Source organism: Mesitornis unicolor, unplaced genomic scaffold, assembly GCF_000695765.1.
Source record: "Mesitornis unicolor isolate BGI_N332 unplaced genomic scaffold, ASM69576v1 scaffold10221, whole genome shotgun sequence".
NCBI classification, from domain to species: Eukaryota; Metazoa; Chordata; class Aves; order Mesitornithiformes; family Mesitornithidae; genus Mesitornis; species Mesitornis unicolor.
Window position 1 is genome coordinate 83,567 of NW_010165776.1, and position 17,783 is coordinate 101,349.

A 17,783-nucleotide genomic window follows, 5' to 3' on the forward strand; every position below is an offset into this window, starting at 1 on the left:
CCTGCCCATCCACGGCAGGCGCCCGCTGGCCTGGGATGACCCCGCGAGCACCCGCTGACGTCTACAGCTCCCAATGCTTTTTTCTTTAACCTTCCTTTAATAAAAACAAACCCGAAGACAGACCCAAAATGACCTCAGAAGCTACATTTCATCCAAAAATAACAACAACAGGAAAAAAAAAAAAGTCCATGCTTCATTAGGAGTCACTGCAAAGGCCCAGGCCCAGGGTTGCACCGGGTGCCTGGGGAACAGGCGGGCTTTTGTCTTTTAGCTCCTAAGTCACTGTGTTGCACATGAAAATTTAACTCCTGGCTTGTTCCTGTCTGATGTAAGTGCTTGGAGAATAGCTGCTGCTGCTTTTAAAATATGAATTAGTCAAAGAAATGCAAAAACAACAACAAACCCTACCCCAGATATAAAATGTAAATTAAAAAATAAACCACCACCACCACAACCAGGAAACAATCTCTTGCAGATAATTATGTCTCCAGTGTTAAACAAGCCTGGGTTTTTCTCAAGAAGTGAACGTGAACATGAATAATAAAATACAATTCTTTAAAAAACAAAAGTTAACAAAAATACAAGTTCCCAAAGCCTCCAGGGCGTGTAAAATCTGGGCTGCAGCCTTAAGTCTACGTAGTGGAATTCACAGTCTTAATTTTAAAAGAACATCTAAAAATGGCCTAAGTGAAGGTGAGCATGTAGGTAAGATACAAAGGATGTTTGTAAAATCTGCAAATGGCAGTTTTATTTTAGTTTCAGGGAGTCCTTGATTCATTAGCTATTCTCTTTAATTAGTTAACACTAGTGCAGAGCTTTGAAGATATACGACACAATACAAGGAGAAGGACTACTAAGAAAGCATGAAAGCTCACACAGAGCCTGCTCATACCCATCCCCAAAGCAGCCCTGGGTGCCCTCGCATGCTGCACTCCCTGTATCTCTCCCCACCTCTCTCTGATGCTTTGCAGGAGACAGAACCAGTCCCCAGTTTACCCCAGTTAAGGGCTGGGAGCTATTTTGACCCATCTACAAATCTGTCCTGCATGGGGGGAAAGGAGAGATGGGGCGGAGGGAAATGCTGCAGCTCTACCTCGTCTTGTAAGCAGGGGAGGGGCGAGTCCTCTGCATGGCACCACTAGAGCTCAGTTGGCATCCACAGGGTTCCCCAGGGCTCCCCATGCCAATTCGGGGTTCCCCAATGCACCCCACACCTCTTTGGGGTGAACCCCACCGAGTTACCTTTGGGCCCTGCCTGCCCGGGTAGCCGGGCAGTCCTGGAACGCCAAGTTTTCCCTGAAACACAAATAAAAGTCTGTTAGAGTGGGCAAGAAAGACCTTGCAAGCAGCTTTGGGTTTGCACCTGCAGAAAGGGGAGATGCCAAGAGCAGAGAAGTCAAGAGCAAAGACATGGGTGGAATAAAGCTGCTGGGGCACAGCCATCATCATCCTCTGCCTGGGGTTTGATGAAGAGTGAGCACTGTAAATGTGCCGTGGACCTGCTGGGGAATGGTTATTTTTGCTATTGGCTTTTTTTTTCCAACTGGATGCATCTAGAAATTAGACTGGAGACCGTGATACTTTCAATTTCTCCATTTTTTATCTCTACTCTTGTTTTCATTGCACCCAAGCAGAGAAGCCCAGAGAGACTGACGTCTCAATGAGCTCAAGTCACATCACTGCAGTAGAAACATCTCCCCTGGGTCTCCTCTGGTCTTTGTGTTGAACAGCTCAAGCCAGCCCCCACAGCTCATCTTCACTCCTCTGCCCTAAAACCACGCCCCACATTGGGCACTGCCCTGACCACCCACCCGGGACACCCAAAGAAAAGTGGTTTTTGCTGTAAAACATCCCTGGGCGAGTTCATCCTCGGGACTCACCTTCTCTCCAGCAGGACCAAGAGGACCGGGATCTCCATTGGGACCAGAACGACCTTTTGGACCTTCGGGACCATCCTCACCTCGGGGGCCAGGAGGTCCAATTTCCCCCTGTTCATGACAAGATAAGCTTTGAGGAAGCAGGCAGGTCCCAAACCCTGTGTCTGCTGACACCACCACCCTCACGGCTGCAATCAGATACTCCATGGAGCTGCTAATACCACTCCTGGAGAAAGCTGGTCTTCACCAAAAAACTCAGACAGTGTCATTGAGTAAATTGCTGAGTGTTATTAGAGCACCGAGCTCTCATTCACACAGCCTGGCCATTATATCCAACAACAGCCGGCTTTTCCTGTGGCCCAATTATCCCATCTACACACGGCGCCTCTCCATCGAAACAGCCTTCATTAGCTCTGATTGCAACGCACCCTTTTCCCCACCTCCCCGTTCCCAAATCGCAGTTTGATGTGCAAGCAAGCCCTGGGAAGTGTTTAATTGAGGGTTGAACCAGGCGACTGGAGAAGAAAGACAGGGCTGGAGCTTTTGTGCTGAAAATCATTAGGAAATCTGAGAGCGGAGAGGACTGAGCCATTAATGTGAATTGTGACACTGCAGACTTTGGCACACAAAACAACAGTTGCCATTTTGTCACACAGGGTAACAGGAGATGCTTCCACATTGCAAACACAGGCAGCCTTCTCGCTCTCCAGAAGCTGGATGGATGCAGATTTATCTGTGAGGATCTCAAGTACCCCTACTGCCCTTTCACAGCTCATCATAAAACACAAAGAGCTTGCTGGTGGGAACCAGAGTGGGGAGCTTGCTGGTGGGAACTGGACTGGTGAGCTTTGAAGGAGCTTCCGCCCACCTGCATTTGGGAAGGACAGGAGCCACCTCCCTGAGATGCCACCTTCAGTCCTTCCTTGGCAAGACGTGAGGGCTGGGGAAATTTCCAATTGTTTTAACTGTTCAGTTACACAGTTAAACACCAGAAATGGAGGATTTGAGTTCTACTTCTACAAGACCTCATGCAAGGCATTAATTTTTTCTTTAAACGTGGAGATGAATGACTGCAGAGCCCTCTTGAACCACAGGAAGGCTCAGAGCAAAGGGGACATCAAGCCCCAGGCGACATCCCCTGTCCTCAAAGGCTGAGCAAGGAGGATGGACAGACACTCAGCCGAGTGTGATCTGGGGTTTCTGGTGCTCTCTTCCACCAATTTAGAAAATTTTGTGCCCTGCTGCTAAAGACATGAGTCCAATGTAACACTGCACCCCGGCAGCTTTGAACGGTAATACTGTGGTTTCTGCTAAATCACATTCCCAATAACTTCACACTTCACATTGATTGCATGGAAGCAAATAAAAATGCCTACCAGACCCTAGCTGTAATATTACAGAGAAAAAAGAGATACTGGAAAGAAATATGATGCAGCTGGATCATGCAGTATTCCTAGCAGTCAAAGCAGCAAGACAGGGCCCTCTATTACTACTCAGTTTTATTTCACCTTCAAGATGGGATTAGCAAATTCACGGATTTAGAACTGCTGTGCTTGACATGAACATGAAATTTTCAGCCCCTGCTTCGACATCGGACATGCCAGAAGGACTCAGACAAGAGTCTCTATCCCTGAGCCACGTTTGGGCGACAACACGTGGGCTTGAAAGTCAAAGGTCTACAAGATCACATCAGTCACAGACTCTTACCCGGTCTCCTTTGATGCCCATATCACCTTTGAAGCCAGGGAAGCCATCTTCACCCTAAATAATAGAGAGGGGGGAAATCAGACAAGGTTTAGATGGAAAGAAAAAGAAAAGACTTCTTTAGCTTCACTCTACAGCCCCTACTGGAAGAGGACAAGATTAGATCCCCAATTGCCCACCTCATTGGCTTCTCTAAGTCTTCGGTGTGTACAAATGGGCATGGAAACCCGGTTGATCCCCAAGGATCACAGCAAATATTCCCTACACCCCACCCTGGCTGCAAGTCAAGATCACAAATCTGGCTCAATGTGAATACCACCACCTTGCCAGTACTGGGAATCAATTACTTCTGAAGTACAACTGGTTTTATTTTCACGGGGGATGTTTTACACCATGCTTCGAGGGAACCTCTAGGACAGTGGCAATATTTCTTTCAGCCAAGAAGGTTTAATTGCAGAGCTCAAATCAATAATGTATTTCATCCTACAGCAAATCTCTCATAGGTAATGAAGACACAGTTCCCAGAAAGACTTTTAAAGTTTGGGAGATGCCTGCTAGGATTCCCTAGCTAAAACTGCCAGGCTTTGCTATCAGCAGGGATGGAGGAACATGGGTCTGGCAAGATTTTTCTCCATCTCCTGCTCTCCCTCTAGGAGAAAATGATTGCATCTTTGAGACGTGCAGAGATAGATCTGTGCTGACTTTCTTATTGACTTGGGTTTCACAAGCTGCTTTGATGCCCGGGCTGGGCAGCACATCCCATACAGCATTATCCAGCTGTAACACCCCAAATGCCTCAGCTCCATCGAATCACTCAAGCTGCAAATATTGTCAGGAAGAAATAATCTGGATGTTGGACTCTGAGATATCAGTAATAGAGGTTACAAGTCCTTTATGTCCCAGGGAGCATTCTGTGGGACTGGTCTGCAAAAACACTCAGAGACTGTAGAAAAATCAACCCAAACGTGCAGTATTCACTCACCTTTTCACCTTTGGTGCCTTTCAATCCACGAACACCATCTGCTCCCTTGCAGGAGATAAAACAAGACATTACAAGGGTATTGGTAAGCTCAAGAGTGAAGAATCAGTAATCATGGTGTTTTTTGCTTCCTCCAATGTTGACAATGGCATCTCTACAAGCTATGATATTCCTAAACACATTGCTAGTAAAATCTCAGCCTCTGATGTCTGGTTTTTGGGTCACCAGTGAGTACCTTGTCGTCACAAACCTCTGCTGACTTTATTTGGCAGGTGGGGTTGGTGGTCTCTGCTCATTCTCTGCTCAGGAGTTATGTTTCCAGGGATAAAACATGCTATGAAAAGTTTTTTCTGCTTATAATTTCCAAAAAACTCCCCCCATTTCCACAAATGCCTCGCCAGCATGCTGAGTTCACTCTTGGGATAAAACATCACCCTCAGGTATCTACACCAGCTGCACTGTGCAATGCAACTCTTATTTATTTCTTCCCTTTAGCACGTCAAGAAAAGGTTTAATTAAAAGTACATCAGAATCTGTGCAGCAGGACAGGGTAGTGGTGAGCGAGGCAAAATCTGGAAGTTATTTATAGCTGAAAACCCAATGAGACACAGTTTTTTTTCCCCAAACTGGAGGCTCACACAGTCAATAGAAGGCTGCCTGTAGGAAGCAGAGCCTTGTCTGTGCACAGGGTGCATGACACACTTTCTCCAGATCATTTGAATGTGGAGCAGCTCCACTTCAGTGGTAAACACAACGGCAAACCATTCCCTAATGGATCACTAAATCTCAATTCGCAGCCTTGTGAGAAACGAGATGAAAGCTCACTTTGGATAAATACATCTCACATAAAGTTTGAAGGCAGAACAGCAAATAGGTTTCTGCTACTGAAAAAAAATATACAAAGGGGTTTAAGGGGGCTTAACGTCACCTATAGTCAGTCCCCAAGCTCTGCTTGTATCTGCTAGCACAGATTCCTGCGGATTCATTGGACCTTTGGGATGCAGGATGCATCTGCACCTGAACTAATACATCTTGATGAGGATAGCAGCCAGAGCTGAATGGGGGGAAAAGAATCCCCACCGCCTTCTTATCAGCATGCAAGCGCTGCAGGCAGCAGGAGTGAGGAAAGAGCTGGAATTCAGCCTAGTGAAAAAGCACAGTGCTGAGACAGGCAAGCTTCGTCTAACAAGGTTGTGGATCAGGAGCATGAAAAGCTTGCTTTGTTTTAATAATAGGCTATTTTGTTTTATTAACAAGCCTTGTTAAAGTTTTCACATTCTGGCTGAGATTTATTTTGGTTGTAAACTGGGAACGGTTGGAATGGGACCGAGCCACGCTCACGAAGAATTAAAAGAGAAATCTCTCCAAAGCACTGAACGATGCTAGTAGAGGTTGTTGGGACTTTTAATCCTCATGGCCTGCGAGAAGACGCTGGACCAAGGCTTGCTGGAGCAGTAAATGCAACTGGTAGCTGAGGTTGCCCTAAGCACCCTGGCAGGGTCCATCTCCAGCACAAGGCGGAGAACTCATGTTGAACAAGCATCACCATGGGGGCTGTGTCTGCGTTCTCCTTACCTTGACTCCACGTGGTCCTGGGTAACCGATAGGGCCCTGAGGACCTGGTGGACCCTGGGGTGAAAAACAAACGCAAACAAAAACACATCAAAATCAACATGAAGGTGCAGCAGTAAGGAGAATGTGTGGAAAACAAATATCCCAGGCATGTGGCTGCTTCAGACCAGGTGGACATGGCAGTGGCCATCTGAAAACAGCTCAGAATAGCAGAGCGCTACAGGAACATCATTTCAAGCAGGTGCATCGGGCTAAGGTCCACATGATATGAAGGGAGGAAGAGACAAGACAGCAACAATTTGTTAGAAAGGGAATTTATACACAAGATTGGCGATTTGTGTTTTGGATTAAAGAAAAGAACAAGTTCTCTGAGAGAGGAAGAACATGTTCTGCTGCTTCCCCCTCCCAGACCATCCTGGTTGTGCAGTACTGCAGCAGAGCTTGTGAAGATGATGATCACAGAGAGGAGCTATTGCTTGAGGCACAAGCCTCAGGGTGACGTCCTTTGGCCTTAGCTGTGTGGGAGAGGAGATGCTCATAGAGCTCCTCTCTGGCAACAAAAGCTACAAATCCCCAGAGCTGTGCTGGATATGCACCCTGCAAGAACTCCCCCTTCCCACTCTCGCTGCCACGCCACCTTATACCTGCAAATAAATCAAGTCTCTTATTGAACCCAGTTGGCTTTTATGTTCCTCAATTCCCTAACTACACATATATCCTCCCACTTCTCCCAGCCCAAGATGGACAAATTTTTCCAGCCGCACAGAGCTGATGGATCCACCAGCCTCCCAGACCTTGCGTGCATGTTGGCTGGAGGACCTGCTCCGAGATCACCTCCTTGACATTTCCTACACATCTCCCAGCATGAGGAGCACCAGCACAGCCATGTTTATCGGCTTCTGGTACTCTGCAGAGGCCAATGTTTGAATTTTCAGCCTCTTGTGACACCAGCCATGGGTCATGCTCCGTGCAGCACCCGAGCAAGACTCAAGTAGATGTCCATCAAACCACATTGTGCTCTAACCAAAGGCTTTCAACAAATATAATGTTTTTCAAGTGAATGGGACGCAGTGGGAAGGCAGATGGTAAATCTCCTGGACAGACAGACGGCTGTATAATTCAAGGGCTCTAGCCTCCAGCAATATTCTCAAATATATTTTTAAACAGGGACTTTGAGGGGGAAGGGAAATAAAAAGGAAGGGCCAGGAATACAGAAAGAGTAATTTTCTTCATTCTGTGTGCCAAGAAGGGTATTTATTTGCGTCTGATTAAGAGGGCTTCAGTTTTCACATTCGCTGGGCTATGGAGCACTGCTTGCTATGAGAACTGTGAGGACTTGACAAAAGACCAACCCAAGCCCCAGAATAGACTCTCAAGAACATGAAAGGGTTCGCTTCTTGCCACCTCCACTGACCACATCCCCTAGTGCCCAGCCATCCCAAAAGCCCCATGGAGATCCACCTCCATCCAGGTAAGACAACCGTCCCCTTAGGATCTTGTTGACACCTACCTGGCTCCCCTTCTCTCCAGGAGGACCTTCCTTGCCGGGATGACCCTATTAATAAAAGAGACAAATAGAAGAGGGAAATGGGTTTAGTGCACATCTAATTCAGATGCCAACAAGGTATCACAGCTGTGATTTATTTGTAAGGGAAGAGCTGCTCTCCAAAAAGCTCTTACTGATACAAGTAGCCCCCCTGAAGCCAACTTGCAAAAGTAAGCTTTCCCTAAAAGATAAAGACCTGCATTTGGGTCCTTGCTGGTATTTGATCTGCTTATTTTACATTTTTACTCTTCACCACCTTTCAGCAGAGAGGCACAAACCATTTTGCATTATTCTTCCCATATTAGAACACCTCAGCAAGTTCAGCAGCAAGCAGCATATACATTTTGCAGATAGGAAAACAGATAAAATTAACTCCGTGTGTCAGCAAACTTGTGAAGGTCACAAGATACCCAGACTGGTCAGAGCCCCTCATTAATTTCCTAATTCCTAGAGTCCATTACAAGATCTCATGACAAATGCTCAGCTAACCTGCATCCCCATTAGACGCCGGCTGGCTGGACACAGGCCAGCATTCCTCTTGGGATTTGATGCTGAATAACTCAACATCCCAGAGTTTCCAACACATTCTCACTGATAGCCTCTAGAAGCCTTCTGCTGGGATTGCAGAAAATAAAAGTGTGAACTGCCTCAAGTATAGCTTGGAGAATTAGTGAGAAATCAGGGAAATCCATGAAAGGAGTCTTTAGTGTTGATTTTCCTACAAAACGGAGCCAGGATGGAAGAGGACTCTTTGTTGGCAAAGTCAGTACAAAAGCAATAAGCCCTCGGTGAGGGCACTCACTGCATACCCAGGGATCTTTTCTTTTATAAAGATGATGAGAGCACATCCAGCTGCTCTAAAGCCATTAAAATCTTCTGCACTCAATGGTTTCTCTCCTTATGAAGTCCCTTCTAAACACTCAAATGACTTTCTAGCAGTACAAGAAGTCAAATCATAAGACTACTTTCCATCATCAGTCTTCAGAACGGGAATGTCAGACAAGACAGATTTCATAAAACACACTGGTTTAATAAAGAAACAAAATGACAGCTGTCATTTTTACAAGAACAAAACAAGGGAATGGAAATCTGGAATCTGAATTTGTCCTGTGAGTTTAAATGGCATCAAGAGTGTCAGTGCACAAAGTGGGTTCACCTATCCATGCATGCCTTCAGCTCCTGATACCTGCACCTCAGGGGAGGCAAAATGGAAGCACAGCAAGATTTCAAAAGCCCTTGTCCATCCTACACTAAATCGTCACCATCTCCATAACACCCCTCTCCATTACTGCCACTAAGATCAAAAATGGATGAGCAGCTTGGCTGGCTTTCGGGTGAGATGCTTCAGGCCCCCCAGGGATTTTCAGATGTTTTCCAAGACCAATTTCTATAAAGAGAACACAGGTGGGTTTCTGTCCTTGGAAAGAGCAACCATATGCTTACAAACCTACAAACTGTCTGTAAACTACCCATGGCACAGGACTCGTGTCTCTGCACACCTACACGTGCTCAGCTTGCAGGTCTTACACCGCCTTCGGTCTGCATAAAAATAGACCTGGCGTCTTCTCCAGCTGCACTTCCCTGGAGGATGCTGTAGGAATTTCACATCCAAATCTGCAGCCTTAGAGATGTTCTGGGCTTTGCTTTAGCTGCTCTGTTGACTCAGCTAACAATTGTACTGATGTTCGAAATGCCCTCCGTGAGAATGATAATCCCAGCGTGGGAAATGTAATTTGTTTTTTTTTTTGTCATGCTCTGCATTTGCATTAGTGGAATGTGACTATTTTACATTTGTCACTCTAAAAATCAGCTGCCTCTGACATGTGTAAAAAAGATCGGGTTTAAAAGCCAGAGATTTTTAAGACCAATTTCCAGAGCAAGGAGCAAACAATGTTTAAAGTAGGATTAGGAGGAAGCTGCAGGAATACAACCCTGACACGCAATTTCAACCTGTTCTTATCACCGCTCTGCAGCGGTACCCAATGAGATGAGGACCACTCTGTGCTAGTGCTGCAGTACACAAACACACACATGAGCCTGTCCCTATCTTGGTGAGCTGCCCACCTACGTAAAACAGAGAGGAGAAAGAGGAGGAGGGGGAAAAGGAGCCCAAAAGCCAGTGAGAATTACCTAGTGCTGCATTGCTGGGCTGAGCAAAGCTCAGAGCAGGGCCGGGGCTTCTCAAACTCAAACCCTTCAACCCATTCAAGGCATGGGCAGGGTGAGCCCCGGCATCAAGCAGAGACCCAGGAGAGGACTTACCGGAGGACCATCAGCACCAGGCATGCCAGGGAGACCAGGTTTGCCCAGCGGCCCCTAAAAACAAACAGAAAATCAGCAGCTGCAATGGCCAGAGCCTCCAGATCTTCGGAGGACGAAGGTTTTCAGACACATTTATTGCTTTCCTATGTGAAAGGCTGCAGACAGGGGAGTCTTTTGGAAAAGCTGCTGTGGCGTGCAGGAATCTGCTTATTTCTATTTCTGTGGGCAGAGCTGTCCCAGCATCCTGGGATGCTGCGGTGTTGGTGCTGGTCCCTCACACAGACACGGTACAGCAAGGGGAGCTCAACGGGAGACACCGGGGCATGAGGCACTGAGCTGCTGTTCTGCTGCAAGTGCACGACGTATGAGCACAGATCAGAGGACCAATAAATGCCCATTCTTTGATGAGAAATGGCAAGGCAGCACCTACCCCAGAGAGTGAGGCAGAGGGAGGAGGCAGATGGAGAGGACTGTGGCTGAGTGACCCAAATCCTCCGTCTCTTCCCATTACCATCCCGCTCAGACTCCCAGGCATTTAGCCCACAAAAAGAGGCAATTTTCAGCCCTCTCCTAATGTTTTATCACAGGCTGCCTTCAAAATGTTTCTCTTAAGAGGGGAAATGAATGCAAATATTATGAATTAGAGGTAAACCGTGCCTTCTTGTCTCTTCTGTCTGGAATGAGAGGCATTAGACTTTCATAGGCACGGCTGCAAACAGATGTTGCATATGGGGCAAAGGAGCAGCTGAAGTAGCAAATGCATATTAATGGCAACAGTTTTCTTAAGTCAGAGCTGCAGTATTTAAACGTACTTTCTCTCCTGGGGGACCAATCGCGCCTTGCGGACCTGGAAGACCCTGTGAAAAGAAAAAAGCTAGGGTCACAAAGGAGCAAGTTATTCCTTCCAAATGCATTTTGGCAGTGCCTCAGCTGAGCATCATTATAGTGCCTGCATTGGCTGGGGATTTCCCCAGCTTCATTCATTCTCAAAATGTCTTGCAAAAGTTTTATTTTTTGCACATCATGCCTGCTCTGGAGAGCTGCACCGCGCCGCTGTGTGCATCCAGGCTCAGCCTGAAGATGGAAGCAGGGATGCTCTGCAGAGTGAGACTTGCTCGGAGCCACAGAGAAGGCTGACAGCAAGGCTTGGACATCTGCACAACCCAGCTGGCTCCAGAGGAACTGGACCGTGGGGTGCTAAAAATCAGATATGAGCCACAGAATGTGGCTCAGCCCAAGAGACTGCTTGGACTCGGGCTTGGCTGTGCATCATGGCAGCAAAAGCCAGGTGAGAACCATGGGGATCTGAAATTGGGAGCATTTTCAGGAAGATTTTGGGCCAGCAATGTATCATCAAGCCAATTCCCAGCAAAACTCCTTATTGCTGGTCCCATCTCTGGTGGGAGAGCAAAGCTTGTTCAAAATAACAATTCCTTTTTCCTACCCATGGAAAGGAGTTGTCCCTCTTACCTGAGCACCTGGGTTACCCTGCTGCCCTGGGGGACCAGGCTCTCCTTGAGGACCCTGTGGGGAGACAAGGGCAGAGTTGAAAGCAGGGAAGGAGGGATGGGAGCTGGGGCTCCCTTGGGTACCACAGCCATTGCTCCCTGCACAGCCTTGCACCCCCACAACATCCTGACACCCTCTCTGCATCCCGACACCTTCTCTACCCCATCATCAGTAACTGAGAGCTCCTGGGAACAGGAAACAGCTTCTCTCCATGTTGGGATCAGTGTGAAGTCCCCTACATCCCATGCAGCACAATTGTGCTGAGCAGGGCTTTAACACAACCTCTTCTGCAGGGAGTCCATTTCCTCCGCTTAGTACAAAGTATGGGGCACATCAGGGTTTGGGGTTTTTTCCTCTCTGTTAAATTACTATATTTTGATATTCATTAGAACAACACAAATCTCAATGAAAATGTTTGATCTTCCACGAGGAAATAATGTGTAATTCCATCAGAATTTATAATAAATTAACATCCATTGGCTGTAGGAAGATACTCTCTGTGGTCTTCACAGGCTCTGATAGGAATGTAGATCAGGCTAAAAAGCAATTAGTCAATCTAATTTAATACAGTACATTTTACATTTTGCTCTAGATAATACCTGAACTGTCTCTGTAAAATTTGCAGTGAAAACTTACCACATTCCCCTTGGGACCTGTTTGTCCATCCATACCGGCCACACCCTGAGAAAGGATTCAAAAATACAGCACTAAAAAAATATTTCATTATTTTGCACCAGAAAAGCAGAGAAACTGCCATAAAAATAACAACATATTAGGAGGCCCTTTGGACCACGCGGAAAGGGAATGATTTCCTAAAGGTGTCTGGTAAAGCAGCTAATCCCACGAAATCAGTTTAAAAAGTCACTGCAGTGTTTTCCCCACTGGTTTAACCTGCAGAATCAGCACCAGGCTGAGCACATCCTGGCTAAGTCCCGCAGCCAGATTTTGCCTCCAACAGTAAGCGGGCATGGAATAGCAAATGAAAAGGAAAAAACAGATAAAAGACCTCGCTTGGGATGTTGCAGTGTTCAACAAGGCAGCAGGTGAAGGCAACGGGACTGCCTTGTGCCAAAACAAACGGCAACAGGGGCCAAACGCTTCCTGGGCATCTTTATTAAGGGGGTAACATGGTACATGGTCAACTGGAGATGTCCTGCTGGGGGTTCCTCTGTCATCGTTTTGCTCTGGGGAAGGGTGAGGTATCTGGGTGTCTCTATTATGGGAGATGAGACAGCTTTGGAGCAGATCCCAAACCCTCATTAAATTCAGCAGAACTGGGAGCTCACCGAGAAGATGCCTTCACGTCCCAGGAGAGGCTGAGGGCTTCCCAATGCTCCCCATTAAACGCTGACCCCTGTAGCTCTAGCAGCAGCCTCGGGTTTGGTTTTTAAGTTCTGGAACTCGAGTGAGCTGCAGTGATTTACCGAGAAAGCCCCTGCATCAGCACTTCCAGCAGCGCATGACAGATAAGGTGACTGTCTCCCGAATAAAAAACGGCATGTTCTTTCCTTGGCTTTCACCCGAAATATGAACAAACTGCTTTAAAGTCTCACCAGCCCTCAGGCAAAAGTTAATAGCAAAGCCACTGTGTTAATAACTCTCATTCTTCCCTTTCGGCCTGAGCAAGGCATTAATATTTACTCAGATGAGGCCAAATCTTGAGCTGCCCTAAGTGGACGTGACGCCACTGAAAATGGGGGAGAATATGGATTTTTGAGCAGTAACTTTTCTTGACCACCGCTTCTTTTTGTTGCACAGATGTATAAAATTATGCTGATATATTATCTGCTTGCATGAGTACTGGGAAATGGGGTATTTCACCCAGAAACCTGAGCTGGATGCCTGAGGAGGGCGGCAGCCCCCAGAACTCACCGGTGGCCCTGGGGGTCCCGGTGGCCCCTTTGGTCCCAGCAGCCCTCGGGGTCCCTGTTAGGGGAAAGAAATGGAGTTAACGTCCCCAGTTTCATGGATTGGGGTGTGCTCATGCATGTGTTGAGGCTGGCACGGCGACAACCTCGCTGTTTCTGCAATAACAGCAGCTTTCTTGGTTTACAGAAAAAAAATATCCCATGTGCATATACCCCTGAATTATAAAGATAAATAATACAGGCACGGACATTCATTCTTGGGATTAGAAGAAGGTCCACTTAAGCCAAATTTTTTAATTTAATTTGATCTTATTCCTGGATTACCCTGTAATGCACACAATGATGCAAAACACTTTGCAGCTAAGTCATTCTAGCCAGGGAGTATTATGAAGAATGATCTGACACCACTAATGGATCATTAGGATTAGCATTTCAAAAATCTCTCCAGATTTCACTTTTATCAATGACAATCTATACAACTCAGCCAGGCTGGAAAAAGTTTTCAGTCTGCAGCATAAATGGACATTTCCAAAGGCATTTGGTTCTTCAACCTTAACCAGTCAGGACACCTGGTATTGTGTGTTTTCTTTCCATTTCCAGCTTTCTCACTGGATTTAGCCTTGCATCATTGTCAGGGAAATTGGTAGGACTGGAGCATCACATTGAATGGGCAGAGACATGGCAAGGGAATTGTGCGTGTTCAATAGGAACCTCTGCAAATCCCACTCTTGCACCTCCTCTACCTTGAGCCTTGGGGTGGGTTTGTAGTGAAAGGAAAGAGGGTCTTGGGTGCAGAAGTGACAGCTCACCCTTTAAACGCAAACCCTTTCTTAAACTGGGGACCATAGGAGGACTGTGGGTATTCAAAAGGATGGTGCTCACTCACTGCCACAGAGGAAAATTGTCCCTGATTGATGGGCAGCTCTTTCTGTCTGCCCAAATATTACACATCCCTTTTTATGATGCAGAGAGGAGAGAGGAATTAAAATGAAATGTTACAGGATGAAATAGGAGACATTAGGAAAGTGCCTGATCTTAGAGACTGCGGGGATTTTGATCCTGCAAAACACCTGAGTCTGCAGCACAAACGGGATGCATCGCCCATGTGGTCTCAGACACCACAGACCTTCACGGGCCACAGACTTGCTGCTGAGCCCCAGCCAAGCAGAAACTCTGCTTTCATCAGCTGGGAACTGGAAGGAAATAGGGCAGGATGAAGAGACACACATTTTTAAATCCCACCACTAGTTACAGCATTAAATTTGGATAGACCCTCTTTTGCCTCAGGACAGAGCAAAAACACAAACACGAAGAATTAAGGTGTGCGTATTATTGACAAGAAGTTTAAATACAATTTAAACCTGCATGCGTTATCATCATTAAGTTCCTCTTTTGTTACCGTGTTACCTGAGCACATAAATGCTTTTAAGAAGTTAATAACCCATAAGTTATTGCTTAGACATGTGCTAAGGAGATAGCTGAGTTGATTAATCTTTCACAGAAATTAATCAGACATCTCGTCCATAATTTAGCTCCAGTGAGTCCGTAAATGCCAACCCTTCCCTTTCGCACATGAAGTGTGTCCAATAGTTCCCATCAATTACTCTCAGGCCACCATGCGGAGCCTTAGAACAACAAAATAAGACATTCTGAGAGCAAATCATGGTAAATGATAGATAGTTAATGTCCATTTCATAACAAAGAAAATGCATTTTGGATGAAATAAGCAGCCAACAACTGTACTACACACAAAAATCGACTGCCAGCCAGAAGAAGAATTTACTATTGTCAGTAAAGTAAAAAACACTTGGTACTGTGGGAAAAAATGCTTTCAGAGTGTCAAACTGACAACATAACTGCTTCTTTACAGTGTGACGCTCCCTGAAAGTGATTTCTTTGGGTTGGCCAAGAGATTTTTGCCCAGCCACACTAGTATCTCCTTTTAATCTTATCGATACTAAGAGCTCCCTCCCCGCTAGCCCTGGTTCAGCTCTGGTGTTAGAAGCACATGGAGGCCCAAACTTTGGCAAATTCTGCAGATTTGTGAAGTTTCGTGTGCCATGGGGGGTTTTTAAAAGGGCTAAAGTCGTCTTGAGCTCAATCCTGCCAGGATTTCATGAGAAGGGATCTCACATGGCACAAAACTGAGTGTGTGGGCAAGGGAGCTGCACAGCCGATTGCTGCCATTAACCGCGCAATAGCAAGCAAAACCTTTTCTCACTGGCGTTTGCTATGAAAACTCACAAAAACTGTATTTCACATACATTTAACATACATAACTTCTACCTTGGCCTACTTACCTTAAACCTAAATAATCCATCAAGAAGAAGGACACATGCAGGAAAGGAATGAGGCCAATCTAAGCTAAGGTTTACAGTTGCAATTACATTTTTTTCAAAGACTGGCCAGTGAGTAAACAAAATCAATGGGAATTTTGCTCATTAAAAAGAAACCCAACCAACCAACAAAACCACAAAAAAACTCCAATCAAACAAAGAAAAACCCAGAAAGCATCCTCTCTTCTTGGTAGCTATCTTAATGAAAAAAAGCAAGACAGAGTTGTCATGGTGCAGATACTCCCTAAAACATTCAAAGGATCTTCAAGCAAGAGATGCTCAGTCCCTGCAGGACCTCAGGGATCTTGCTTAGCCCAAAAAACACTGCTACCATATCAAGACCTTGACCAGAGCAGTGGTGTTGCACATCAAGCCAAAGGAGGAGATACTCACAGGCTCTCCAGGCAGACCCCTGGGTCCAACTTCTCCATCATCCCCCTGTTCAGCAGCAAAGGTGCAAAGGAAGCAGCAAAAGAGAGGGAAGAAAGCAGTTATATTGCAGTCACATCACAGGTGTTTCATTCTTGTTAAATAATAATCACCCAGAAAACCAGCTTCCCTGGAGCAATAAAAGGGTAGTGGTGCGTAAGGAAGACCTCATAAGCTTGGAGACCAATACTGCATGTGGAGAATTTACCAAGGATTAGAAATGCTGCAAGGATACATCATAATTCATGTTGATGTTTATAAAGATGGATTTTGCTAATAGACAAGATATTGCAGAAACAATTCAGAGCATGAGAGTCAGTAACCACAAGATTTAGTACCAAACCGAATGGCAAGCCAGCATGGGAGCACTGTCCTGGGAACGTGATTTACCTAAACTGATGCTCCTCAGATAAACCAGAGGCAGCAGAGGGGTCATTCTCCACCCCTCACCTCCCATCTCCTGCTGATGCCTCACTGATTCCTCAGCAGCATTAGATGATACTTCCCCAGTGTTGCTTTTATATGACCCAAAACATGAGGCTCCCTCTAAGGAAATTCATTCCTGCAGCCAGCCCTTACAAACCCTCCTCTTCTGCTGATAAAATTCATGCTTTTCTTCCCAGTCATGCCCTCGGAGTCTCTCTATGCGCACATCTCGAATGGTTTCTTTTTCTCTTTAGGATTAAAGTTCTCTAGACACTCACTCCTCCCCCTCAAGACACTGGTTTGGTCTTTTCAGCTGCAAAACACTTTACAGCCACAACTAACTAATCCTCACAACCTGGCGGTGAGGAAGGTGTCATTATCTGTGCTTTACAGAGGAAACAAATTGCCAGAGGTGAAAAGAAAACATCGTGGAAGGGGATTAGAGCCTGGGAGATCCATACTCACTCCTCCGATTAAACCACACGCTCCTCACAGTCACAGTTCAGCATTTTCCATCTCTCCTCTGAAACCAGCATTTCTAAACTTGAAATCCTTAGCCCGAGCTTTGCTAGGGGCCTTCAACTATTGACTGAACAGGGTGGAAGGAGAAGTGAACAATTTAATCTTTGATTCCCACATCTGTCTGGAATTTCTATTCCCCAAGCCTTGCTGCAATTTGCTGGATCTTAGAAAATGAGAAGTGATGGTTGGCTCACCTAGAGGATGAACATTTTTCTTGTGTTATTTTTTCCTTTTAACCAAACCTGACTTTTCTGACCAAATCTTTAAAGACACATTCTTTTTCTTCCACTTTCACTCCCATCTCCTTATCCATCTCGCAGCATCCCTGGGACACACAGACCGGCAGAAGATGATGCTCTTGCCATGTCCCTGCCCGATATCGCATCTGCTTCTCATTTCCAGGAGTTAGCTATGAATTTTAAGGACTGTTGGATCCACAGACAGACTTACCCTCTCCCCATCCTCTCCAGGTGCCCCAGGGGGTCCGTGGGGGCCTGGCTCACCCTATAAAGGCAAGGCAAAAGAAGTTTCAGAAAAAGGAGACACACTCTGGTGATGGAAAACATTGGGTAAATGTTGAGAAACCAAGCAATGGGCTTGACTTCCACGCCATGTGCTGAAGGTACCCATCCTCTCACGGCTCCCAGCTCTTTCTACCTGCCCAGGGCCACACATGGGCTCCAGCACTGGCAAACCAATGTTTTCCAGGGGCTACAACTCATGGGATTTACTGGTGCCACTTTGGCCGCTGCT

At 46.1% G+C, this 17,783-nt stretch overlaps 1 protein-coding gene across 1 annotated transcript in view; it reads right to left on the bottom strand.

Moving 5' to 3' along the window:
* The window catches only part of LOC104548662 (collagen alpha-1(V) chain), a gene marked incomplete at its 5' end in the record, with an annotated part of 78,974 nt that overhangs the window by 34,537 nt on the left and 26,654 nt on the right, over nucleotides 1–17,783 (bottom strand). The window contains 13 exons of the mRNA XM_010194747.1: nucleotides 1,243–1,296; nucleotides 1,881–1,988; nucleotides 3,585–3,638; nucleotides 4,564–4,608; nucleotides 6,136–6,189; nucleotides 7,643–7,687; nucleotides 9,941–9,994; nucleotides 10,753–10,797; nucleotides 11,411–11,464; nucleotides 12,086–12,130; nucleotides 13,322–13,375; nucleotides 16,047–16,091; nucleotides 17,481–17,534. Of these exons, the coding sequence (XP_010193049.1) occupies nucleotides 1,243–1,296; nucleotides 1,881–1,988; nucleotides 3,585–3,638; nucleotides 4,564–4,608; nucleotides 6,136–6,189; nucleotides 7,643–7,687; nucleotides 9,941–9,994; nucleotides 10,753–10,797; nucleotides 11,411–11,464; nucleotides 12,086–12,130; nucleotides 13,322–13,375; nucleotides 16,047–16,091; nucleotides 17,481–17,534 (711 nt within the window). The remainder of the gene's footprint in view (nucleotides 1–1,242; nucleotides 1,297–1,880; nucleotides 1,989–3,584; nucleotides 3,639–4,563; nucleotides 4,609–6,135; nucleotides 6,190–7,642; nucleotides 7,688–9,940; nucleotides 9,995–10,752; nucleotides 10,798–11,410; nucleotides 11,465–12,085; nucleotides 12,131–13,321; nucleotides 13,376–16,046; nucleotides 16,092–17,480; nucleotides 17,535–17,783) is intronic.